At 35.3% G+C, this 21,439-nt stretch overlaps 2 protein-coding genes across 9 annotated transcripts in view; one reads left to right on the top strand and one right to left on the bottom strand.

Annotated features, from left to right (window-relative positions):
* Mcc (MCC regulator of WNT signaling pathway) overlaps positions 1 to 6,341 on the top strand; it is a 445,938-nt gene extending 439,597 nt beyond the window's left edge. For all 6 annotated transcript variants that reach the window (XM_048791968.1, XM_048791967.1, XM_048791969.1 and 3 more), the window contains one exon: positions 1,243 to 6,341. In XM_048791968.1, the coding sequence (XP_048647925.1) occupies positions 1,243 to 1,423 (181 nt within the window). In that variant the 3' untranslated portion in view covers positions 1,424 to 6,341. The remainder of the gene's footprint in view (positions 1 to 1,242) is intronic.
* Positions 6,342 to 8,697: 2,356 nt separating this feature from the next.
* The window catches only part of Dcp2 (decapping mRNA 2), a 42,333-nt gene continuing 29,591 nt past the window's right edge, over positions 8,698 to 21,439 (bottom strand). For 2 of the 3 annotated variants that reach the window (XM_015488593.2, XM_048791966.1), the window contains 3 exons: positions 17,772 to 17,882; positions 15,208 to 15,259; positions 8,698 to 13,656 (listed from right to left, as the gene is read on the bottom strand). In XM_015488593.2, coding sequence (XP_015344079.1) covers positions 13,493 to 13,656; positions 15,208 to 15,259; positions 17,772 to 17,882 — 327 coding nt within the window. In that variant the 3' untranslated portion in view covers positions 8,698 to 13,492. Of the gene's footprint in view, positions 13,657 to 15,207; positions 17,402 to 17,771; positions 17,883 to 21,439 lie in introns of those variants that run through there. The other variant, XM_048791965.1, reaches the window with a different exon arrangement.

Genomic DNA, 21,439 nt, shown 5'->3' with positions numbered 1-21,439 from the left:
AAAATGAAGATAAAAAGGGCTGGGATGTAGCTTAATGGTAGAGCACCCCTGGGTTCAATCTCCGTATTACGCCCCCTCACCCCCCAAAAAATAGAGGACCTCAGTGAGCTTGTGTCCCTGTAAACTATCTTTATTGATACTTCTATCAAACTAAAACTAAGACAAGTGTTGGAAAGTTTTTACTCATTTACAAAAAAATTAATTAGATATAATACGAATGGTATTTTTATTATGAGTGACACTTTTTAGTTTTCCAAAACTATGTCCAATTTAATCTCTATGTAGCCAAAATATTTTGAAGTATATTGAGAACATCTGACTTCATACAGATGTGTAGTAAAAGGTTCAGACTTCACAGACCCCTGAAGAGCAGCTTAAGGGGTAATACAGATATACATGGAAGGGGTTTAGGTGCAGATTGGGACCAGAGAGCATAGCGAGCATATCTAGACTTACTGGGTTTCAATCCCTGACCCAATCCATGGTACTCTTGTGCACAAACAGTTCACCAAGACCCATGTTGTACTGGGCTGGACACAGTTTTCTTATGGCCTAACTGGATGCTCTGAGTCCAACTACACAAAGCTTGACATCTCTCCCTGATCCTAAGTGAGGTCACTTTCATTGCATCACCTCTGGATGCTTCTGTAACTTACACTATTTTGAAGTATATTGAGAACATCCGACATCAGCAGTCAGCAGAGTTTGTTAATGACTTAAAGCGTGCCAACAGGTAAAAACACCCCTGTACATCCTTGTGACACTTAGACCAAGCCCACCTCAAGGTCATGTCTTACCAGGGATGGCCACTCTGGAACTCCTGGGAAGCAACTATAGACAGTGGGGAGTCATCACCCACTCTTCCTGAAAGCAGCATCTTGCAGGGCTTTGTACAGAAACCTAAATGCTAGGACAACAAGGAGACCCACTATTTGTATTTAAGTAACAGATTTCAGCTACCTTTTCTGCATTGTTGGCTGACTCTTATCCACAACCCCTCCTAATGTTAGCAGTGGGACTGAATTAGTCATGGTTAGGCCAGTAGATGATGAGCCCTAGTGTGGAAATCCCTGGCACTGTGCTTCTCAAAACTACCTGGTTCCAGAGTCTTACTGAAGATCAGGCTGCATGCATGATCTTTCTCAAGATCAGAACTCACTAGACCTGGCTAGCCATCATACAGGACAGTGTGTCTCATGCTACTTAGTACACATGTTCATGTTTCCCTCTGTTCCTACTTAGCAACCTGGTAGCTGCCTATGAGAAAGCAAAGAAGAAGCACCAAAACAAGCTGAAGAAGTTGGAGTCTCAGATGATGGCCATGGTGGAGAGGCATGAAACCCAAATGAGGATGCTCAAACAAAGAATAGCTCTGCTAGAGGAGGAGAACTCCAGGCCACACACCAATGAAACTTCACTTTAATGAGCACTCAGGCACCAAATTCTGGCCCCTGGGGGCAAAACTCTAGCAGGCTATTGAACCTGCTGGGAGGAAGAAAGGGAAGGTTGGCAGTTACATCAGCCCTTGGACAATGGAGTGCCGCCTCCTACTCAGACCCTGGGGTGAGTGGCCTTGCTGACATGAAGACTGTATCCACAGGATCCTGCTCTTCCTCTTGGGGTCATGGACAGTGTGTAAACACAGGCTCTGTGTACTGTGCCCAGCAGGGTCTTGCTTCTACTTTCAGCACTCACTTTCTCACTCCCGCACCTTTTCTGTCCATCAGTAAGATCCCAAGCAGTTGTTTTTATAAGATTTTTCCAGTCATTTTTTTTTTCTTTTTTGTAGACAGTGGACTTGCTTATATTCTGGCACCCCAGATTTCTCCTTCCCTCCTTCAGGGGAAATCTTGATGTAGTCTGTACATCTCCAACATCTAAAAGGATTGCTGATTAGCTTACCACAACAAAGCTTTGGTGTTCAGGTCCCATGTTAAAGGTCTCACAGAGGTGTCACTAGGAGTTAACAGGCCACATAGGTGTCACAGTCTCAGATATACTGGAGAGCAAAACCAAGGCTGTGCCTGAACATTCTGTATTAGAAGAATTAAAAAACATTTTACCTTTTAATTACAGAGGCAGGACTGGAAAGGATTCTGGGGTTTTCCTTCCCAGTGGACCCTTCTTAATAGCTAAGGCGTAAGGGTTGAGAATCATGGACACAGGAAGAACTAAAATTTTTATCAGGTTTCTTCAAGAGTAGAGAAGTGGTATTAGAACTTCTTCCCCCAGCTGCAGGGTACTACATAATTGCTGTTCTCCTGAATCAAAACTCACCCACATGAACACATTTGTAGCTCTAGACCGAGGCTGTGCATTGTCAGGCACCAAGAAGATACTGAATGTTTTGCAAAACTATCTAAGAGAGTGCCAGTGAACCCCCAATTCAACAAGTCCTGCTGTCATGACAGAGATGAGGTGAGGACTGGTTGTTAGGTTCCACCTCCCCCACAACCCAAAATACATGGTGATGACTAGCACATGGTGCTTAAAAGGTTCAAAGTACCAGAATTCTTTCAGGGAAGTCCTCCAACTTAAATTCATCATCCCTTTTCAACTGTAGCCTTCACTATTTTACCCCTTCTGTTTTTCAGTTCCACACCAATAATTAAAGGATGACTGCCTTTTTTTTTCCCTCCTCTGCAGCCCTGGAGACTGTACCAAGACCTCTGTGATAAATGGGCTCCAATGCCAGTTAACTACAAATTAAAGTTTTTGTGCTTTATGATCAAGTTACCACCGTAGAATCCTCCTTATCCATGAGCTTCGGGTGGGTGTATTTTTGGGGAACATGATTCAAGTTCTTAGGCTTTCTCTGCAATGGGAAAGTCACTACCTAGGAGGACAGTCATTTCTACCCTAAAAGTAACAACTATGCTCATTGAGGGGAAATCCCCCATCAACTGGTATGAGTCTGGATCAGCTTTTGGGTGATCACTGTTTCTATCTATCCCTGATTCAGTCAAGGTTTGCTCCTCTGATTAAAAAAAATATATATTTTTTTATTCTTTGGACAAAGTTACATTTTGTCATGAGGAAAATGTTCTGGCTGAAAAGTGTATGCAAAAAAAATACACTTTATACATGAAATAAGTTTATCATTTTTCCAACTTGCCTAGGCAATGTCCTACACTGAGTGAACTGAGATGTGCACGGCTTTCTTTCAACACTGAAAAATACATATGGACCAGCAATAACATCCTGCCCACTGACCTCTGCCTCCATTCCCCCTCCAGCTAAAATCAGAGAACTTACCCCTTTAGGCCCTGTAATTCCTCCACACAGGAGAGGCCTAAAGGGGTAAGCACTTCTGTTATGGTCCCCATTAGTATCCCACTTAGCCTACGTTTATGCTTCAACAATACTTTTAAATATGGGATGACTGGGTGAACTTCCCGGGCAAAATTATCAATTTTTACAGACATGCAGAATAAAGAGATAATAAATTGATATCCTTTCAGTATATTTTTCAAATACTCCCCTACGACAATCTTTGTTGAAGGTAAAGTATCAGGCATTTGGTTATGCTGATTGTGAGAACTACTGAACACCACTGATTAAATGAGAACAGGCATCTGGGTAATTTTCCTTTTTGTATTATCTGGCTATACCTGAATTTTTCTCTAAATAGGAGGTGGTTTACATTAACATCTATCTCCATTTAGGGTAAACAATGATATTGATTTTGAGGTTAACCTTCAGAATTTCATATTTTGTTTTCTCCAGTGGCACTTACCTCTATTCAAAGTTCAGTCTGGCTTGGCAAGATGGGAATAGAGCAAAAGGAACCATTTGACGATTTCCTTGGAATATATTTGCCATTGTTAAATTGAGGCAAATAAAACCAGTAGGGCAGAATTCAGAAGTGAGACCTCAATCCACAACTTATCATATGTGAGCCTACCAGCTGGATCTGATATTCTACCCAAGCCTGGGTATATTAGCTGCCAATACTGTCCTGTACTTGTAGGCAGTAAGAAAGATTCCTTTTTGAGACATTTATGGTTCAACACAGTGTGATGAGACAGTTGAGATGTATCTATCATGCTGTCCCTGTCTCTCATGAGTTAGGCCCATATATGCACTAGATGTTTCATCATTGCCAATGGAAGTAATTAGTGTTTCATATTCACTTGTACCAGCTAGCATGTCAAGTTTCTGGAGTTAGTTCCATGCTGCCTAAAAGTAGAATGTTAGGCTAATAAAAATTAAGTGCCAGTTAAACATAAGTGCTTAATTCTCCTTTCAGATGCACGTACCTATACTAAGTCTTCCTCTGGGCCTGCAGCAATATTTTACAGGGATCTCGGAGAACTCTAAATTAGAGCCTTGACATAAGTTGCAGCCTAAAGGCTTTTTCCTTAAAGCTGTTAAGAGTGGTAAAACAATCCTCATCCTAACGAAAACTTGAAACTTATCTGAAAGTCTTCTACTTCCTAGCTGCCTATGGGTATTATTAAAAAAAAAAAAAAAAAAAAAAAAAGCCCTATAGTCACCTGGATAGGGCTGGAATGCCGTGTCACTGGCATGAATTAACTTCCACAGCTGCATGTTTAATTCTAAAGATGCTTTCTATGACCCACAAAAATTTATGCTGTGATTATTTTTTAATTCTGTCATCACCTTAACTCAAAACTCTCAAGAGCTTGGGTAAGATGCTCTTGTTTTAAGTGATGAGAACAGCATACAAAAAACCCCCCAAACTTTTGTTAATGACATCTGAAAGTGTCCTCTCTCCCATATAAAGCTTTAAATTATTTGCAAATCCTAATTAGGAATATGTCCTGTTCATTCTACAAATAATTTTAAGTGAAAAAACCATGCTAAGTTTACAGCTTCACCTACTTAAAATGCAGCCAGCATTACAAAGATTTTAGAACCCAAACAGAATTTTCTAATGGTTCAAATTTTTGTACTGATCTTAATTAGGAATGCAGCCATAGGGTTGCCATAGGGAACGGTAACATATTTTTTGGGTTTTCTTTCTTTTTGCAGTACATGACAGCTTTATACAACACTAGAAAAACTGGGGCAAAATCAGCCATTTTCCTGTTTATCCCATTTCACATATAATGATATAATCACCACCTTTGGCTTATCAACTCTCTCTAGAGAGTTTGTAGCAAAGATATTACTTGTTACAAAACAAAAATACATTTGCTACACAAATTCTTTTAAGTTTTTCCATAATTGAAATTAGCACTGAACCTGAGCCCTTCTAAAGTACCTCATTTCACAAACTTGAGGTTAACTCTAAGAAACATGCCTTGGCTGCCAAGAACTAAGAATTGGAACTAGAATTATCAATTAATGTATTGCTGGCTGCTATCACCACAGCACCACTGAGCACTAAGTTGCTGTTTAAAAATATAAACAAGTGGAAAAGGTACAAAAATTGAATAGAAGCTGTTTGTGTATTCTTATTCTTCTAATGCCTGTGTAGAGGAAATGTGTTTGACATGCAGACAACCATTATGTTTTTGGATAAGTTATAGTAGATTATAAGTCTCTCACCACATTACATCTGAGTGGGATTTTGCATGTGCGCAAGACAAAAACCATTTGGTCCCAGAAATAGCAACTGCTGTTGGATTAGTAGTACATCCTTGATTTAGTACTTCATCTTTCCATCTTTTCATCTGCTAATCATCTGAAATAGGAGTTCAGCAGAACAGACCAATTTTATGCAGAATTACATCACATTCACATGGATTCCCTGCTTAAATAGTTCTTGCTCTCATTTGCTTTTGCACTTTTTCCTAATCAAATTCACGTGGGAAAATATTCTGTTTGTAGAACTCCTAGTATTCACTTACAGTGCTCGTGTCAGCACTCCAAGTAAATTGAGAACTCTTAATAACGTGCTTTTGTTTGAACCTAATGCAAAGATTATGAAACATGTTCACTTCTTTCCTATTTCTAATCAGTTTGTAGACATCTTGTCAAGACTATTACTTACTTTGCATGAGATTTTAAGTTTCTTATTATTTGAAAATGTGCTTTTATACCACTTGAATTATTAGAAAAACCTGCTTGAATGTACTGCCAGTTATTAAAGCACATGTGACTAAGTTTGCATTTGTCAGTATTGTTCTGCTGTTTGTACTGAAAGTCTCATTTTAAAGTTGCTACTTAACACTGTACTATACCTTGTAATTTTTAGATTCTTCCCTTGTATGCTTTAAATGTTTCCAGATGCCTTTAGTTTTAGCTGCTGTAAAACAGCTACTTTGTGTTATTTGATATAGAATTGTTTAAAAAAAAACTCCATTTATTTATACAGAGACATTTATAATATTTTACAAACATTCTTATATTCTGAATAAATATTTCTAATTCCACACTGTACTTTGTTTTAATTAAAGGATAAGACTGTCCTTCTGTTAACTATTAAACATGTGAATATTTAATATAAGCACCTCAGATTTGATAAAGTGACTTAGTCAAAGTAAGGGGCTAAGATTAAGGCTAGATCAAACCACCAACAGCCAAAGAAACGTTGTTTATCACCAAATTTTATTATTTAGCCACTTCCTTGACTTTCCATTTATGCCAAAATCATCTCTTTTCCCTTTTAAAGATTACTGGTACAGGGATGATAACACAGAACTAAAAGTACAAGGAAGTCATACAAGACTATGCCTACAAGATAGGAAGCAGCTTTATAGCATGTATCAATTTTTCACTATAGGAGCAAAGTACCTTTGATAATAACAGCATTATACACTAGTCCACATCATATAACTATATTTCTTTCTCCCCTGGGATCCAAGGACAATCATTTTATCGCAAAGCCTGGTTCTAGCACATATTTAAAGAACTGATGAATTGTACATTAGCAGGTTCACATCTCAAGCCTGCCACTATAATCTTGCTTTAAAGTAAAAAAATGTGGTTTAAAATGAGAAATAAACACAAGTTTCCCATTTTCATTTTTGCAGAGACATTGAACATTTAATATTTCTTCCCCTTATGTAAACATAACTTTATTTTATATATATCCTATATTCATCGATTTTCATTGGTCCCAAATGAAAACTCAGAACCTGCAGTAACAATTAACAGCAGAAACAAGGTAGTAACTAAAACTGCTCAAACAGCCAATTTTATTGGTATTGTTTTACAAATAGCCTAATGTTTTACAGAAAGCCAGTATATGAGTAACCTTCATTATTGGTTTTTATAGTTAGGTTTTCAATTTCTAAATTGGTGCTATTTACATCAAAATACTTTCAAAAATTAGAGCATAATAACTATTAAGTCATCAATTCATTTTCTCAGTGGAAGGTACAGAAAACAAACACATCTTTGGAAGTACAAAGCTTCTGCAAATAAACTCCAACTCACAAACATGAGTCTCAGAAATCTTTTATTTATGACAGTTATATCCAACAAGTGAAATTCAGTCCTTTTCCTTTCATTAACACTGAAGGAAAAAACAAAGCTATTGTTGAACCTCAGAGTAAAATAAATCCAGAAACAAAAAATCTGCTCTAAATGTTTCAAATTCTTTAAACTCCAAGATAAACCCCACTGGTACTTTGGGTTCCTTTTTAGTTCTCCCTAAATGTTTTGACAATTAATCAAAAAGCAGTAAGAACTTTATCACTGCTATAGACAGAATCACTTGAAGGGTATATACTTACAGTCATTCTCCAAGCATTAAAATGTCCTATAAGGTAAAGTAATACAACAGTGCTATAATTTAAGCGAAAATTAAATGTTAGATCATTTTGCATGACAATAATGATTACTGAAGAAATAAAGTTTACAAATCTATTTAGTTAGCACATTTACCCTAAAGTCCAGTACTCACTGAATACCATGTTTTTAATGAAACCATTTCAAATTTTTATCTACCAGCTTTTTAAAAAGTATTTACTTTTTAGTTATAGTGGACACATGTCTTTATTTTACTTTATGTGGTGCTGAGGATAGAACCCAGTGCCTCACGCATGCTAGGCGAGCGCTCTCCCTCTGAGCCCCAGCCCCATGTCTACCAGCTTTTGTAGATTCCAAATATTTTGCTTAACATGACACAGCATAAATATCTTTCCCTTTTTCAGACTAAAACTTAGTCTCAAGGAAAATGTGTTAAGACTATATATCTTCCTTGAACATTACCTAGTCTTCACAGCATAATGTAAAAAGCCACTTCAAATCTTGTTTTAGAAACAGGCACAGTATGTATGTATTTTTTAAAAAAGCAATTCTCATTCCCTTTCTCACCCAAATGAAACCATACACCTTATTTTGGTTAGATGAAAGACAGTCTTACGACATTTCACTTAAGCTAGCTAATACATGAACATTATTCCATCTGATTAATCGTTCTGAAATGATTGTTTTAAAGTTTCATTAAAGCCAAGAGATAAAATTAAATCTGAATCATTCACAGAACAAGGATGAGTCAATGCCTATCAGAGATGATTTTTAAAAAGATTTTAAGCTAATAAACTTCAAAAATAATTTTAAGAGAGAAAATATATAAACCAAAATTGTTTGTGATTTTATTGTCCTTTCCTAATTGTTACTAAAGAGAAAGATGGTACTATTTAAAGTATAAGTCAGGTTAGCCGTCTCCTGTCCTAAATTCAAACAAAAAGTAAAATTAAAGGCTCATTTCTTTGGACACTTGCATTTGACATTAATAGTTACTTGTGCAACATCCAAACATAAACCTAAAATGGACCACANTTTAAATGGCACTCAGCAGACCAGCCAATAAGGAAAAATACACATCTACCTGCAACAAACATATATTCAGGGCCTTACTGTTTTCCGGACCTAAAGGACTAAAGTATGAGGAGGAGACAAAAATCACACACACTTGCATTTCTGCATTCAATCTCTATCCCCAGAGTTCCCTTGACCAACACTACTCAGATAATGCAGACACCTTATGAAGGTTAATTTCTTTTAGATTGTGCTTTCAAGCTACTAATATATACAGATCATCCCCTCTGCTAATTACAGAAGACCCAAGGTAAATGTAATCTCTTGACTGGTGATTTCATTAATCTGGGACCCAGATGAGAAATTCCATTATGAATACTTTTTCAAGACAAAACGTTTACATTTTATCACAGTTGTTTTTTGTACACTTCTTTGTACTTCATGCTAAAGTCTGAATAATTCTGCTGGTAAAAGTCAATACTTTACTCCCATTTAAGGGAATTAACTTCATTATTTTCACTACTTAAGGACTATTTCAATAATAAATGCTATTTGCCACAAGGAAACTAGTTGATAAGAAATGAATAAGCATTCAGGACAAATGTATAGCTGCCACATACAGCTGACTATAGCTGTATGCACTCTGGGTTACCTCCCTTTCCTATAAGAGAGCAGTGCACTTCAGAGTGGCTGGAGTTCTGCAATGATACAGCACAGAAAGGACCAGACTCCCAAACTCTGGTCTTTAAAGTGAGAAAAATTCCTTTAGATTCACTGGATTGCTTGGCAATCATACTAAGGAAAAAATAAGTTTATTCGGGGTTAGAAAATGCTTGGCAATGGCCATATATATATATATATAGTGTGTGTATATATATCAGACTATGCTTAGGCTTGATGCATCATATAGTACTCAAGGATTGATATATCTTCTACAATGTCCTCCTTATACTCTGCCCAGCAACTATAGTTCTCTTTTCTTTTCAGGGCACTTTTGTTCTATAATACTAATCTATCATCAATTTTAGAATGTGCAATCCAGAATTCTACTTTGAAAGCACAGGACAAAGCTTGTACTGCCCATTTGCAATCTGCCACCTTCTGACAGGCAGATAGATTTTAAGAGTAATTCAATTCTAAGAAGAAAAAAGATGCTGAGAAGGCCAATCGTAAGCTCATTTTTAGGATTTTTGGCAACTATACAAATGCACTTCAAAGTTTTAGGACGGAAGAAATGAGCAACTAAGGTTAACAAAACTGTTGTTTCATTAAGACAGGTACATAAAGGTTAAAAATACCTTCAAACAAAACAATGGTTATCTTGTTTATCATCAATTTAAAGTTACAATACATATGAACCCCTTCCCCCAGGCTAGAAAAAAGTCAAGATCATGAGGAAGTGTTAATGAATAGCTAAGATTCATACACGAAGAAAATACTGCCTCAGAGAATACAGAGACACAATAAATGTTAATCAAAACAATCTCTGAGCAGAAAGGTCCACCAGTACAAAAATAAAAAGTAAATAGAAGTAACATAGTAAGAACAACTTGGCAATAAGTCTAATTTTTTATAATTGATTTTGCTCTACTTACTAAGTTAACTAAATGTTGGGGGTTAAAAAAAAAAAAGGAAAAATAAGAAAGACTATATAAGTGAGGGAATAGGAAATGAAATGATTTTAGTGCACACATGCACACAGATCTTAACTTTTCTAGAGAACACAATATGTTGAGTAATAGAAAGGAATTTAATTCCTATAGTGGATGAATGTCATTCACTTAGTATGGAGTTTTCGACATTACAAACAAATTATTAAAGCCTTCAAAAAGAAAGAGTACAACCTAATCTTATAGCATAAAATTAATTCTGCTATATATCTTCATTATCTGTATTTACTAATGGATACATATTACAAAAATAATGATATTCAAAGCTCAAAAAAGCAAGCAATTACTACAATGTCTCTGATAGCACTGGGAGACTTTATCCTTTATGTACTAATTCAAACAAGCTTAATTTTAATCAAATTCCACCCATGCTAACAGAACTATTAGATTCTCAGACTTCTCCAAATGTTCATGTCTCCAGAGGGCATGCCTATTTGAAATCCTAAAACCATTTGTTTGCTATTTCTTAATAAAAACTTGTGAAAAACATGTAAACCATACCCTTATCTTTTGGATTACAATGACTAAGTATAAAAACAATTCATTTAACATGTATTAACATTACTAATCTGAACTACAAATCATTGAAGTTACACATAAAAGCACCTACAAAATTTTAAAAAATGAAAGATTCACAGTGCACTGCACCCTGGAACATGTGGTTGGAACATTTAAAAAGTGAATTCAAAGACCTATTTATCTTTCAAATACATGAAACATAGTGAAGCCAACATAGCTACTCTTCTCATTTAGCTTCTTAAAATGCAGCACTCAATAGAAGGAAATTATTGCATATTCAGCATACTACTTTATCATCTGATTTCCTCAAATCATACTTAAGTATCCCAAAAGGAGAAAATCTAGTCCTGTGCTAAGCATGGCCTGTCTCAAGGTAACCTGAACAATGAGAGGGAATAAGTACAACAAACAGGTACATCCAACTTAAATATTTTCTGCATAGTTAAGTCACATCATACACGTAAAATTTAACTCATCATTTAACATGTTAACCTCATACTGTCAAGAGAGCCTAAGTTATCATAATCACATACCAACCATTCCCTTAAGTTTGTTCCACAGTGCATTAAATGAAGCAGCACAACAGCAATAACTATTGTAATTAAAGAAAATTTGTTAGTTCTTGAAAATACTCAACCACAGAATCCATACTTCTGATAACTCTGATCTCTTATGCTTTAGTATTGAGAGCTAAAGTCTAAACCTATAGGCACCAGAAGGACTGATCAAGCACTCATTTAAAAAGAAAAAAAAAAAAAGATACACACACACACAAAAAAAAACACTAAAAATTAAATGGTTTCCAGATGACAGTAAACAAGTGAAAAATGATTCATCTGCCAGGCAAACTGTTTTCACTTCCTTAATGATTTAACAGAAATCTGGAATGCTTGGACCAACTATAAACATGGCTCAAGGAGACCCGAGCAAAGCAGCTGTATTTCTGAAAAGAACAGTAAAAGCTTCCAAATGCAATCATATAATGCATTAAAAAGCAAAGGTCACATAAGGATTCACAAATTAGTCACATTAAAAGATGCAGGATTGTGGATAACCTAATTCTCAAAACACTGCTAGCAACATGAATTCTCCTGCTTAGCACCGAGTGTGACACTTTCATTAATAAATAGAATTTCTCCTTTAAAATCAAGTCACTTAAAATCTAAAGCCAAGTAATAATACAAAGTGAATCCTTACAACAGCCCCCCTTTTAAAAGTTCTACAGGTTAAGCAGAACCTCTAATTAAATAGGCTACCTATACAGAATAAAGATTTCTACAGTAACATTTATAAGCAGAAAATATTTTGTGGATACCACTTGTAAAACAAACAAAAAGATCAAAACCCATATGACAGACACACACGCATAGACTCAAACTGTCCCTCACCCCCACCCCCAAGAATTATCTTCAATGAGGTCAGACGCAGCCAAAATGTATCTCCTACTTAAAGCTCAGGTGATTGTCCTCAGTTATAGCTGAAAATTCTTCTCAAAATGGCTATTGCCATCCTTATTTGGATTTAAGAATCCGAAAGGAGCAAAATACATTCCTAGGAGTGAGTTATGTATGTTACTTTCATGTTCTGATCTTGCCCTAGTGAAATGCTTTATTTGTTCTTGGTAAACTGGACACCCCTTCTGCTTCTGATGCCCATCATTCAGGGGTTTCAGCATGCCAATAAAAGTATTTCACTTTGTTCTACTGAAAATTAGAACCTAATATAACATCAATTTCCATAGATCACACAGATATGCAATGTAAAACTAATGTCAATTTTTCCATACATATTTACACAACTGGAATATATCAGAAATTTTCACACGAACAAAATCATTATACAATGGTAAAGGGTTGGAGGCAGGATGGTAAAAACATAATCCCAAATACTTACTGGGCCCTTGCCTCATTGCTTTCTGCTTCAGCACTCATAGGTTTATTGAATGTACCCAGCACAACTCAAAATTACAGCATCAACTCCCCATCAACTGAATCCCTCCTCCAAGCTGCCAATTTTATCCTTATGAAGTGCTATGAGTTCATTTTGCACATGAATATTATATTAAAGATGTTGGCTCTGAATAACTCCTTTCAACAAAACTCTAAGCAAAGGAGAATTAGCTTCAGTGGTCAGAAGCAGAGAAATAAAATGCCACCAAGACAGATGGCTTGCAATCTCAACATCTGAGACATTTCAGCTTTTATGTTCATTTAATAATTGGATATTTTAAGTTTCTTTTTAAAAATTTCAATACAAGTAAACGATTATTGCAATCACTGTAATGGGTAGATGAAGTATTCCCATTACCTTGGCTAATTGATTTCTCAAACACTATTTTCTTGACCAGAAAAAATAAGACCCAGTCACACAGAAAAAAAAAAAAATGCCCTCCAAAAAAAAATTACACTTGTTTCAAACACTGAAAAGGTAAAACTGTTTAAAAGATTATAACTGCATTTACAGTGCAAACTCATGCTTCTTTCTACTCTTCTGCACAGAAAATCCTTTCAGAAACACTGCCTCCCTGCATTTCTTTAAAACACCTGAGAAAGGTAAGGCTTGAGGAGACACCCGCTCAAATACAACAGGTCTCTGATCTTGGGACTTCTATAATACATCTGTTGCTATCAAAGGTCCAAGATTTTCATTATAGCATTATGGTCAAACTTGAAACTCAAAAAAGTTCTGGATGAAAAGGGGAACTTGCAATGTCCATTACATGCCACAGACTGTCCCTCAACATGTTCTAGTAACTGGTCTTCACTGGAACAAGGCAGGTCATATACAGCATCTGCTTAGGAAACAAAATAAATAATCTCAGTAACTCAGTAAGAAAACATGACCCTTTACCTTTGTTACAAAGAAATTCATGCAGAATGTTTATCTTTCCACACTCTAACCTAAGCAGAACCACCAAAATATTTCCTTTTCGTCAACTGAATTTCTAATTATTGATTATTTCTACATAAATACTCAAAATCCTTCAACATTCCCTTGTTTTTAAAATGGACACAATTTTACCTATTATATTCATTTGCATTCTGTGCAAAAATATCAAGAGCTTCTCCAAAGAGCTCAAAATGGAAGCAATGTGAAAATCAGTTAAAATGGAAAAATTGTAAAGATTACAATTACAGAAAAATAAGTTACTCAAGGGGCTAGGGCTGGGCTCAGTGGTACAGCGCTTGCCTCGCATGTGTGAGGCCCTGGGTTCGATCCTTAGCACCACATATAAATAAATAAAATAAAAGTATTGTGTCCATCTACAACTTAAAAAAAAAAAAAAGAAGTAGTTACTCCTCAGTCTTTAATATACAGAATGAAAAAAATTTTTTCCCAAAATCAGAGTATAACAAAACTGCAATTTATTTGGTTTTGCTGTTATTTGGTTCTGTTCCTTTTTTAAATATAGCAGGGACCTAACCAGGAAATCAGGTCTGGAAAGGACATTAAGAAGCTGAGGCAAGAGGTCTGAATATCAGGATTCTCAAAACAAGAATCCTTTTATACTTCTTTCTCAAGACAACCCAAAGTTTAATATATTCATACACAACTATTATGCCATACATAAAAATGAACTTGAAATAGATTAAAGACTTAAATGTAAAAACCGTAAACTGTGGCACTTCTGGAAGGAAAGACAGAAAAAAAGCTTAACTTTTTGGATAGGACACCAAAAGCAAAAATAAAGGAGACTACATCAAACTAAAATGTGATGATAAATCCTACTTCATAGTTAACCTTAACTTTCCATAATAGTAGCTTTTTTATCTTGCTAAAATTATAGACATTAACATAAAAATAAGATAAAGAATATTTTTGATTTCTTAACTTTTCTAAGAAAGCCTTAAATTAAGATGAATAAATGCATAGCACAGCAAATTTCAAACACTTCAAAAACGGCACACTGCACTTCTAAGTGACAGTTCTATCCATGGAACCACCTTAAAAAGATCCTCAATACCTTCAAAAAAGGGAGAATATATTCGATTGTGAACTTAGTGTTTTTATGTACATGTGACAATGAGGTTTCTGTACCTTTACAATAACTTGGCCCTTTCTATTCTCCCATTAATACATAAGTAATTTTTCACATACTCAGGCATAGCAGAGACTTCACATTCACAAAAGAAATAGTATAAAGGGCAAATAATTTCATCTTGATCATTTAAATTAATTCATTTTAGACAGTTTATAGAGAACTCCACATATAGGAACTCTCTAAAGAATATACGCAATTCTTCCTGTTTTAACTATCAGTTCATTATATAACCTTAAAAAATCAGGCAAACAAACCAAACCCCACAAGACAGATTCTTGAAAAAAACAGAAAACAACTTGCCTGTTTCAAAGTTATCCTGAAGTTTTCGTGGATGCAGTTTCTTTTCACATTTCTATCAAAACAAAACAAAAACCACAAACACACTCACATATACAAAACAGTCTCCAATTATTTGCACTTATTAAAAATAAGGAGATATATTACCAAATTTCTCAGTGAGAGAATTAACCAGGAATGTAATTATCATTTCCATTCTCTCACTGTTTTTTTTTTTTTTTTTTGGGGGGGGGTCTTTTCTTTATTGGAACTGGAGATTAAACCCAGGATTTTGCATATAACAGCATGTGCTTTGCCACTGATCTACACCTCAGCCCTTAGTAGCTTCTCCACCACCCCCCAAGCCTAAATGTTTTTGTTTATTTAACTGTCCATCTACAACTACAAAACTTTTTTTAATGTTAAAAAAAGGTCATATTATGAACAAAATCTTTTTTCTATAAGTACACATTTTTTTACTGATTCAATGATAGTCTACTGCATCTATCTACAATACAGCATTTAATATCATCTTCTTAGATCTCTTACTTGTTCCATATTTTCATTATTATGAAAAGAAAGGGAAGGGTGAGTCTTCTTTAAATTCCCCTTCTAAGGAAATGACATAAGGCTTTTGATATAGGTAAAACTCCTCTTTGAACACTTAACACTTTTCATATGTGTATTAGTCATTTTTACTTCTTCTCTTACAAACTGTTCATATACTTGTTCTCTTTTCTAAAACTTTTAAATCTATTCAAATTTTCCAGACAAATTTGAGAATCCTTTGTGACATTTTCAAAAAGAAAAGCCAGTAAAATTTTTTGACTGGTAGAGTTAAATTTATACTTTGAGGAGAGTTGTACAATATTATCATTAAGAAATACTCGCCTAGCTTTTGTTAGATGTTGAATTTTATTAGAAGTATTCTGATCATCAATTAAGATTATTTTGTTCTTTCCAGTATTTTTTTTTTTTTAATCAGACTACAGTTAAATAAGAGGGCAAATGACTTGTTTCTTTTTTTGTTTGTTTTTGTATTTTGCAGTACTAGGGGTTGAACCCAGGACCTTGTACATGCAGGCAAGCACTCTACCATGGAGATACATCCCCAGCCCTAACAGAGTAAAAAGTTTTGATAGTAAACTGGTCTTTAATGTATCTTTATCTTTACTGGAGGAGTCATTACACCCCAAGTCAAACAAATTACACTCAAGGAATTCAGGAAAAATTTTTTGCTAAAAATTTGGATTACTATTATCATCCACTTTACTAAAGAAATGAAAAACAGGTAAAACTACAAAAAGAAAATCAAGCACACTAACATTAGGATTTACAAAAGAAATAAGCAAGGACATTATTAGTTACCTTCTGAAGCACAAATTAAGAATGAAAGGTAATGCCTTAAAATGTTCAGTTATTTGTCTTTAGACCTAGTTTAATGACAATGTCACTAGCTATTAGTGTTTAATTTTCTAAACTATCAACTTGGAGAAGGAAAAAAAAAAAAACCACTGACTTTCTAACAAATTTTTAATTTCAATAAATTAATGAATTACAAAAAAGTTAATTTCACAAAAAGAAGTTGAGAGTAGACTGGTACTGGAGGCTGGGGAGAGTAATGGGGGAACAGAGGGATGCAAAAAAGTTGATCAATGGATACAACTAGACGGGACTAAGCCCATAGATATTGATAATATAAAATGTATTTCAAAAAGTTGGAAGGAGGGGCTGGGGCTCAGCGGTAGAGCGCTCACCTAGCATGTGCGAGGCGCTGGGTTCAATCCTCAGCACCACAAAAAATAAATAAAATATTGTGTCCAAATACAACTTATATATATATATATATATATAAAAGTTGGAAGGAGTTTTTTTTCACTATGAAGAAAAGCAGACAGATGTTTGAGAGACAGATTTGTTTAACCTGATTTGAACATTTGTTTTGTGTATACATGTATGAATACATCACATGGTAATCCGTAAGTACATACAGTTTTTATGCTTTTAAAGATCCACTGAAAAGTTTAAATTGAAAAAATTTTAATAGATTATTCTTTATGAAATATAGACAGAGTAACAGCCAAAGGATTGCTCTAGAGAAGTCTAACTCTTGTTTTCATGGCATGAAAATCAATGTATCCGGGCATGGTGGCGCACACCTGTAATTCCAGAAGCTCGAGAAGACGAGACAGGGGGATCACAAGTTCAAAGCCAGCCTCTACAAGGGCGAGGCGTTAAGCAACTCAGTGAGACCCCGTCTCTAAATAATTACAAAATAGGGCTGGGGGTGTTGCTCAGTGGTTAGTGCCCCTGAGTTCAATCCCTGGTACACCAACCCCAAAATCAATGTAAATAACCATCTAAAAAGCAAAAAATTATATGTACAACTGAATCAATGTTGTAAGTCTATAATTAAGAGCAACCAAATAAAATTTTTTGTGCATGAATACAAGAGTGCCTAATTTACTTACATAAAAATCCTACTAATGTATCAAAATAACAACACAATAACATTAATGTGCATTGACAATGCCCATTGTTCCACTCTCAGAATGAACTATATTTAGCATTTGTGCCATAATTCTTACCATCAAGGGATTCTGCTGCTTTGGTGGCTGGCTATGGACACCGTTTGTTCTTTTCTTCTGATTAGGTGAATCTTGATACTGTTTTCTGCCATTTCCCCTCATACTCTGATTCTATTGTCCCAATAAAAAGAAATAAAATGTAAATTTATTATATAACGTAACAACACAAAATATACTTCTATGAATGTTTGTAGCTAGATAGAATTAAAAATTTCATAAATCATCATATCAACGTATTTCCTTACAAAAGATAATTCTTTACAAATAAAGATTCCACTAAAGTTATAAAAGAGCAAATAGGATGGGCCTTGGGAATCTTTCCACATCTCTTGCCTTGTCCCACTTCTGCTTACAGATTTTATAATGCATAAATAGAAGCTAGGGGTACAAGTAACTGAAGTGATACAGTGTAGTTAGAATGCATGAGGCCCTGGGTTAAATCTCCAACAACACCCTTACCACCACCACCACCACCAATAAACAAACAAACAAATAAATAAATAAGAGAGAAAAGATGGAGGAACAGGTTTTGAAAACGCTACATGACTATTAAAGGGGACCTCTCTGTGAAAGGAACGCTAATGGGAACTGGCAACAGAATTTAGAACAGTAGTGGATGTGATCAGTTATCACCCTGAAAAATCTACTTTAATTTCTAATAAGTAAGCACTGTTAGATGATAATCTTTTAAGTACCTGCTTTTGATTCCTCTGAATATATACTTAGGTGTGAAATTACTGAGTTAAATGGTAACTTTAGACTTTTTGAGAAAACATCAGTACTGTTCTCCATATATTCCACAGGAGTGTACAAGCATTCCAATTCTCCACATTTTCATCAATAGTTGTTATTTTCAATTTTATTGGTGTTATTATCCTTACTGGCACTCTAATACATAAGTGGTATCTCACTGTGCTTTGATTTGCAGTTATTTCCCTAATAACAATGTTGCAAACATCTTTTTTGCACTTATTGGCCATTGGAATATCTTCTTCTGAGAAGTGTCTATTTAAGTCACTTACCCATATTTTTGTTGTTGTTGTTGTTGATAGACCTTTATTTTATGTACTTATATGTGGTGCTCAGAATCAAACCCAGTGTCTCACACATGCCAGGCAAGTGTGCTACCACTGAGCTCCAGCCCCAACCCCACTTGCCCACATTTTTTTTTTTTTTGAGAGAGAGAGAATTTTTTTTAATATTTATTTTTTAGTTTTCGGCGGACACAACATCTTTGTATGTGGTGCTGAGGATCGAACCTGGGCCGCACGCATGCCAGGCGAGCGCGTTACCGCTTGAGCCACTTCCCCAGCCCCCCACTTGCCCACATTTTAATAGGGTTGGTATTTTGTTGTTGAGTTGTTTACATATTCTGGAAATTAATTTCTTTCAAATGCATGATCTGTGAACATTTTTTCCCATTTTGCAGGCTGTCTTTTCACTGTTTCAATAATGTCTTATGATGCACAAAAGTTTTTAAATTTTGACAAACTGTATTTTTAAAAATGATAATAAGGTTGGCACCCTAATGAATGTTTAAAATAAAAAAGATAGCCAGGCACGGTGTCACATGCCTGTGATCCCAGTGGCTCAGGAGGCTGAGGAAGGAGGATCAAAAAGTTCAAAGCCAGCCTCAGCAACTTAGCTGGGCACTTAGCAACTCAGTTGAGACCCCATCTCTAAACAAAATATAAAAAGGGCTGGGATGTGGCTCATTTGTTAAGTACCTCAATTCTCAATACAAAAAAATAAATAAATGAAAAAGATAATACCACGTGTAAGGATATAAAACACAACTCTCATATCTAGAAGCAAGTATAAAACATTAGAAAACATCATTTCCAAGTACATACTCAAGAACATAGGCAATAAAGTAGCAACAACCAAAGTGTCCACTAAGCATGAATGGATAAAACTCTGGTATCATCATAAGCCATTTTTGCTAATCAAGAGCAAAAATGAAATTTTACAATACAATGTTGCATTTTTCTTGGAAAAAAGTCAATAGATCCATTTATCTTAACTTGGAAGTGACTATTTTTTTTTTTAAAGAGAGAGAGAATTTTTTAATATTTATTTTTTTTAGTTTTCAGCGGACACAACATCTTTTTTTGTATGTGGTGCTTGGATCGAACCCGGGCCGCACGCATGCCAGGTGAGTGCACTACCGCTTGAGCCACATCCCCAGACCCCATTTATCTTAACTTGGAAGCCATCATTTGTTGTTTTGTTTTTGAATGAGCCTTTAACTAACAGTACATATACTAAAATCAGATATTAGTTCCTATTATTTGCTATACAGATTTTTTTTTTTTGGTACGGGGATTAAACCCAGGGGTGTTTAACCACTGAGTCACATCCCCAGCCCATTTTTAATTTTTTTATTTTGAGACAGGGTCTAAGTTGCTTAGAGCATCGCTAAGTCGCTGAAGTTGGCTTTGAGCTTATAATCCTCCTGCTTCAGTCTCCCAAATTGCTGGGATTACAGGCATGTGCCACCTGCCAAGCTGAATTTATAACAAAGTTGTAAAGGATAAGGAATGTCTGCCCTGCTTCAAATCACAAATCAGACACATCAAAGTCTTTGCTCGACAATTCAGAGCTCTATAATATATCATTAATTAGTCAACTAAGAATAATTTCATTGTTGTTTTTCATTTCCTCTTCACAGAATATTTTGCTAAGGATGTCTTCTAGTGCAGGTTATCTAGCTGTAAATTCTTTTAACTTTTGTTTATCATGGAAGGTTTTACTTCATCATCAAATCTAAAGCTTAATTTTGCTGGATACAAGATTCTTGGCTGGCATCCATTTTCTTAAAGGGCTTTATATATATTGTTCCAGGATCTTCTAGTTCTCAGGGTCTGGGTTGAAAAATCTGCACATAACCTAATTGGTTTCCCCCTATATGTAATCTGATTTCTTTCTCTTGTGGCTTTTAATATTCTCTCCTTATTCTGTATACTAGGCATTTTCATTATAATGTGCCTTGGTGTGGATCTGTTGTGATTTTGCACTTTTGGTGTCCTGTAAGCCTCTTGAATTTGGTTTTCCAATTTGTTCTTCATGTTTGGAAAATTTTCTGATATTATTTTGTTGAAGAGATTGCTCATTCCTTTGGTTTTAAACTCTAAGCCTTCCTCTATCCAAATAACTCTTAAATTTGGTCTTTTTATGCTATCCCATGTTTCTTGAATGTTCTGCTCATGGTTTCTTAACATTTTTCACTGTGTGGTCTACTTTTTTTTCAAGAGTATATATTTTGTCTTCATTGTCTGAGGTCCTGTCTTCCAAATGGTCTAATTTGTTGATGATACTTTTAATTCAACTTTAAATTTGGTTTATTGTTCCTTTCATTTCAAGGATTTTTGTTTGGTTTTTCTTTAGAACGTCTATCTCCCTATTGAAGTAATCTTTTGCTGCCTGTATTTGCTCTCTTGTATCATCTTTTAATTCACAAAACATTTTAATTATATACATCCTGAACTCCTTCTCTGTCATTTCATCTGCTATGCTGGCCATGGATTCTAATAATGTGTATCCTGATGTGCTTGGGGCGCTTTCTTCCCTTGTCTTTTCATGTTGCTCATGTGCCTTCCTTTCTAGCTCTGTGGATTCAAGGCGTTGCTGTTTTTAGCTTATAGGCTTATAATGCCCCTGCAGGGTTC

Source organism: Marmota marmota, unplaced genomic scaffold, assembly GCF_001458135.2.
Source record: "Marmota marmota marmota unplaced genomic scaffold, marMar, whole genome shotgun sequence".
NCBI classification, from domain to species: domain Eukaryota; kingdom Metazoa; phylum Chordata; class Mammalia; order Rodentia; family Sciuridae; genus Marmota; species Marmota marmota.
Note: the sequence above shows the minus strand (reverse complement) of the source record. Positions and strands in the feature narration are given on the sequence as shown.